The sequence below is a fragment of the Malus domestica genome, chromosome 05, assembly GCF_042453785.1.
Source record: "Malus domestica chromosome 05, GDT2T_hap1".
NCBI classification, from domain to species: domain Eukaryota; kingdom Viridiplantae; phylum Streptophyta; class Magnoliopsida; order Rosales; family Rosaceae; genus Malus; species Malus domestica.
In genome coordinates, this window is record NC_091665.1 from 2,825,823 (window position 1) to 2,831,822 (window position 6,000).

Below are 6,000 nucleotides of genomic sequence, written 5' to 3' on the forward strand. Positions count from 1 at the left end.
CAAGGATTACTTGGAATGCAATTCTCAGTACCATGTGATTGAAGCGAAAGCAAACTTGATCACTCACGTTCGACTCTAATGCACCCAATTAAGCTGTTTCTTCTGATTAAAAATAAATTGTAATAATTGTATGAATAAGCATTATGTATACCTGCGGGAGCTTGCCAAACTCCGTCATACAAGATATTGTCACTTTGAGCAGATTCTTGCTATATACGGTACCAATCCTCAGGGTGGCAATGACTATCCATTAGAATTGTGGCTTCGCTTCATTTTCTCCCTCTGTATTCCCTCTAATGGCATGAGGAGGGGCAACATTACCTGCATTGTAATTTTCATGCAAAATTCCAAAATAATGAATATATGCAAAACTTAGATTCTACTATCAAATTCATTTTCATAAGGATTCGACGTGATCATGGAGTGCCGGCTGTCGACTACCTGACGCCCTCCCCCTCCTCCTTTATCCGGGCTTGGGACCGGCAATGTAAGATAAACTTACACGGCGGAGTTAGATTCTACTATCAAATAAAGGAGAAAAATGATTGTAGCACAAATACATGTTATTCATGGACGAGAAACTAAAACAAGTGTAAGTACAATTTCTAGCCCTTTTGTGCAACCAAGGCAATTAACGTCTTTATGTTACTCAAGCCTGCCATAGGTGCAAATGTTTCATTGAAGTCAATTCCTGGATTTTGTGAGTAGCCATTAGCCACCAGCCTTGCTCTGATCTTCTACGGTGACCCATTTACATCCATCACTGGTTGTCACTTGATATGTCAACCAATTCCCAAGTTTCATTCTTTTCTACCATTGAAATCTCGTTTTTCATAGTTTTTTGCCATGCAATATCTTTCTCGGCTTCCTCAAAAGTTTTTCTTTCAATCACAGTAATCAAGTACCCTAGATGTCATTCATGCTTCTCATTCTCACTGGTGTTAAACTTTGAGATTCTTCATTTTAAGGACTTAGTTTGGCAGACTGAGGAGTTTGATGTTGTGAATTGGTTCTCACCCTTTAATCTGTTGCATTTACCCTTCGGCTAGCGTGCAGGCTTAATGTCTTGATGTTGTTGTCCTTTAGTAGGTTCTCTCCAGACCCATCTATTCAGTAGAAACAATTATATATTATTTTAATGGAGTCCAATAGTGTAAAACTTGCAAGTGCACAAGATATTCTTAGTATATCATTTCGCAAGTCCAATTATTGTTTCCACGAGAATTCTAATTCAATCTCCAATTTAATAAACTAAACCAAATCTAGTTATATTAAAAATACACAAACATGAAAAGAAAAAACACAGACAATGAGCAAGTCGAAGTCTCACTTGCAGCTTAAATCCGAATTCTCAACTTTAGTTGGTAACAAGTTGATCGGACATGGCAAGTTGATTGCAATTTGACAAGAAATGAAGGTTATGCTCAATAACATGGAAGTAGTCTCTGATCATTTTCTTAGATTATTCTAGTAAGGTCTAGCAAGGTTGTAGGCTTGTGATTTGATTAATGATTGCTGCCTAAATTAACACATGATTCACATCGTACCACGTTTCTACGTGGTTGAATGGAAACGACAAGCTTCTCCATCCTGTATCGGGAGAAAAGTTGTTGTAGTTCGTCTGTGTGTTAGCGGTCTTGAATGCCGCGATTGTGTGATTGCATTTCATTGATGTTTTTCATATTTACACAGAATGTCACGAACGACGGTATACTGTTGTACAAGTTCTCCCATTTGTATAAATGAATAATGTAACATGAGATTTTGGCCCGATGTGTTTGAGAGGTCTAATAATTGAACACGGTGATAATCTCAGTCACGACAGAAGAAGAGACTTACTGAAACCTCCCCGGGCGGCACTGTGGCACAGATTTCCATCACTATCTAATTCTCATTAGGATTAGGAGGAAGCAAATGCAAAACACTACTACTACAAAGCACATATACAAAACGACTAGCCAAAGGTCACTCTCACTCTCTTTGAAGTTTTGAACAATGACACAAATTGCACGGCAATCTCAACGTTCACAATTAAAATGTTCAAGGGTTTTGCTAGCTACATAGGCCCCTTTGATTACTGATCCTAAAGTCCTCTCCTTTTAAAAAGAAGATCTTGAGTACGGCCGCTTATGCGACATCACAATTACAAGGAATCCATGAGCGTGTGTCATAGTGTCATCATAGGCAAACAAGAGTTTATCCTAATAAAATGGTAACTGAAGTAATATTATTCGCATATTTGACATGAAAAAGACACATTTAATCAGTGAACAAAGAGAAATCGGCGAGTATATGATTGATTCCATCATGACTTATCTAATTAGAGTGGCATTGTGATTACAACATTATTAGCTACCACACGTACAAGACTAGAACAACGACAAGAAATTAGAAATTGGAAAATGGAAGTTTGGTGATAGCCATTACCACGTGGCAATAACCCAATTGTAGGAAGCAGACGGGATCTTAGACATGCCCATCTTGGGCGCCATTAATGGTAATTGATTGCTTTGGTTGTTGATCAGGCTTTGCAACGCCCATCTCCATTGATTCGTCAGCAGTAGTTGCAGCACCATTGGGCTTCTTGGTGCCACTGCCCTTGCCCTTGTTGTCACGGTAGATGAAGTACAGGAGCAGCTGCAGTGCCCCTAAACCACTCCCAAACCCATTTGGAATCTGCACCACATATCACATTATTTGTAAGACGGAGCGTTTATTAAGCATCAAATCTTACATACAACCGTATCACTATCACAGTGCATGTCTACATCACTTTCATTGGTAATAGATAATGTGAGAAGAGAGATAATCACAAAGATATGCACGTCTTGTTACACCTAAATTTCTCTCGAGTTTAACAAGTTCTAGTTTTCAAATTTGAATTGAATCACATCTTAATTTGTGTTTTAGTCAATTAAGGGGTTAGCGAGGGGAATAAAAATAAAAAAGTTAAACAGAAAAGTTCATGTATATAGTTAAAAGACGAAGGGATCAAAAACCTCATTGTTTTTACTTTTCCCATGACATCTCAGCCGTATGTTAAAGTATATGGTAAAAGTAACAGAAATTCAAAAGGGTAAATACTTACAGCAACAAATGGATCATGGCCAAGTAGGCCAAAGATGAACCATGAAGTTCCACATAAGAAGGAGAAAAGTGACAAGAAAAATGGCATAAACTCCACACTCTTAGTTCTCACCACTGTGCTCTGCATTATACACAAATTAACACATAATTAATCCCAATTAATTCCACATAATTAAACCATAAAATTGAATGAATGTTATGAATGAATACAAGTAAACTTACCATAATCGAGAAAGGCGAGCTATACATGATGACGGAGAACACGGTGGCAGCGAGGCCACAGAAGAGCTTCCGGGTTTTGTCGTGGAGGGTAAAGAGAGATACCAATGCCACAGCAGAGAACAAAGCAAGCACAGCAGTGAAGAGACCAAGAATTTTGGCCCTCTCCCTCTTTGGGGCAAAAATGATGAAGATCAACACATATATCAGTTCAATGGCTGCACCAGTACCATTGATTGTTGACACTAAAATGTTGTTTGGGGACACAAATGGCAGGCCATACCTATTATTATGCAGATCATACATTAATTACATTAATCCAAGTTATTAATTAATTACACACAATTGATTATGTGGGCAATGATCGAACTGCACAAAACTGTTATGTCACACACAAAACATGGTATAACATAGCAGAGGGGGCGTTGAGGGGGAGCGCAAGATGCAGTCGCACATGGCCCCAAATTTGAAGAGGCCCCTAAAATTTTTATCACCTAATATTTATATGTAATAATGTTCTATATTAAAAATTATTTTTGTTAGCACTTTAAAATCTCATCGTGCATTCCTTATAAGCTTTAATTTTTTTTCCTTTCTAAATATAAAAATTTGGAGTACAATGAGATACTTTTAATGGCAATAATAATACCTTAAAAAAGGGTATTTTTTTTCAATTTATTATATAATAATATTATATATTCAAGTGAAACTTTAAAGTTAGAGTTTTTGAAGTTTTTTTTTCTTGTTTGGTTATTTAAGATTGAACTGCTTTTGATTATTTAGTGAACGTTATGTTTGTAGCTCTTTTTATTTATTATTAATGACATTTTTAAATTTGCAATTAGTGAATGCTAAACTTTATTTTGATTTAAGTGATTACTTTCTAGCATCAATACATTATCCTATATTTTTTTTAAACTATCTTAAATACGGGCCTTTTATTAATTTCGCACAAGGCCCCAAAATCTCAGAGCCCTGTAACATAGTAACATGTAATACAAAAAGGATATTAGTCAGGATCATCCGACCCAAATATCAAGATTCATATATTTCACACAGAAATCCAACCATATTTTTGTACCAAATTGCACATTTTAGTGATAAAAAGCATTGCGATTAAGGCAACTGTTAAGACAACAGCAACAAGAAATTTAACAGAGAGAGAGAGAGATGAAGGAGAGAGAAGCAAAGCAGCATACCAAGCGGAGAGGAGGCAGTTGAGCATAGTCATCACGTAGGGGATGCCCGAGAACTGCTCCGTGCTTCTTTTCCTTATGATCCTCCTAAATGTAATTCTACACATTTTTTAAACCAAAATAATTCGGTAAATTTCACAGAAAATTAAAGAAACCCAGTAAAGATTCAACCTTTTCGTTTCTCCAACAGATATGCAGAACCCCATTTAACAAAACAAATTTATAACACAAAAGACATGATCTTTAGCCTCAAAAAGCGCGAGAGAGAGGTTATTGCTTTTGGAACTACGCAGAATGTACAGAGAATCAAAATATCATAACCCAATTAACAAAATGAAATTTAGGCAAAAAGGCATCACCTTTAGACTCCAAATGAAAGAATGTGTGAGAGAGAGAGAGAGAGAGAGAGAGAGAGAGAGAGAGAGAGAGAGAGAGAGAGAGAGAGAGAGAGAGAGAGAGAGAGGGCATACGTGGGTGCCAAGAAGAGGAAGAGAGCAGTGCCATTTCCTGTAAAAACGAAGAAACAGAGCATTAAAAAACACACGCAAAAATCTCAAAGGAAATGGGTAAGAAAGAATCACAGTTTAGAAAATAATCAGAAAAACCAGAGAGGAAAATTCAGAAACTCACCAATGACTCCGAAAAAAACCTTGAAAACATGCATTGTTTTTGGATCCATTTCAACCGAATCTTGAAACGAGAGAAAGAAAAGCAGAGAACTCTTGAGGAAAAGCCTCAGAGTACCAGAAGCTACACTGAAAAGGAGGGGGAGAGAGAGAGAGAGAGAAGATGGAGGAAAGAGCAAGATGTTTCTTCACAAAGTAGGAAATGGGGTTTTTGAGAGAGGAGTGCAGGAAGCGGTTGGGATTTTAAAGAAAAAATTCAGAGAGAATAGTAAACGGTATCTAAGCGGTTTCTCTTGCAGTAAAAATACTGAAAGAAATCTGTGATTTTGCGCACGTACGAAATGATTCGAAATAACTTGTGAAAACTCTCTCACAAATTCACAATTGATAACCGTATTTTGTTGGGCTTTTGCTGCTTCTACACGAAATGATTCCAAATAACAGATATATTATATAGTTTTTTTTTAATTATTATTTTTATTTTTTTAAACCATAAGAATGATATTTAAAACCACATTAATGAAATATTCTTTGTCAACCAAAAAAGGGTAAAAATATCACAAAAAAAAAAAGATGAACAATAATGTAATTTCACATGTCCAAATTTTACTCTTTTTTATTGAGTCTCACATATATATGATGTTAAAATATCTCTAATATTTAAAATTAAAAAAAAAAAAAAAAAAAACCTCTCACTCCCCCAATGTTTTCTCTCTCCCTCTCTTCTTCCCATTTTTTCAAAAAAAAAAAAAAGTGTTCATACACACAAAGTTTGTAGGCAAATGCTAGTATGAATACAAATAAGTATACCGGTGCCAAACAAATAAGTACAACGGTTCTAATTTGGTACATAGCTCTAATAAGCAACAAAT

The 6,000-nt window shown here is 36.1% G+C and overlaps 1 protein-coding gene across 1 annotated transcript; it reads right to left on the reverse strand.

The window, feature by feature from the left end:
• Positions 1-2,267: 2,267 nt before the first annotated feature.
• Positions 2,268-5,550, reverse strand: LOC103407259 (bidirectional sugar transporter SWEET1-like). The gene is made up of 6 exons (XM_008346206.4): positions 5,133-5,550; positions 4,973-5,009; positions 4,506-4,601; positions 3,310-3,589; positions 3,089-3,208; positions 2,268-2,676 (listed from the first exon to the last, which is right to left on the reverse strand). The coding sequence occupies exons 1-6, from the start codon at positions 5,179-5,181 to the stop codon at positions 2,467-2,469; spliced, it is 792 nt and encodes a 263-aa protein (XP_008344428.1). The 5' UTR covers positions 5,182-5,550; the 3' UTR covers positions 2,268-2,466.
• Between the last annotated feature and the right edge of the window lie 450 nt (positions 5,551-6,000).

Coding starts and splice junctions, on each gene's coding strand:
- LOC103407259 (XM_008346206.4), bottom strand. CDS start 5,181: ATGGATCCAAAAACAATGCATGTTTTCAAGGTTTTTTTCGGAGTCATT. Junction 4,602..4,972: donor TTCCTCTTCTTGGCACCCAC/GTATGCCCTCTC, acceptor AAAAATGTGTAG/AATTACATTTAGGAGGATCA. Junction 3,209..3,309: donor GCTCGCCTTTCTCGATTATG/GTAAGTTTACTT, acceptor TGTATAATGCAG/AGCACAGTGGTGAGAACTAA.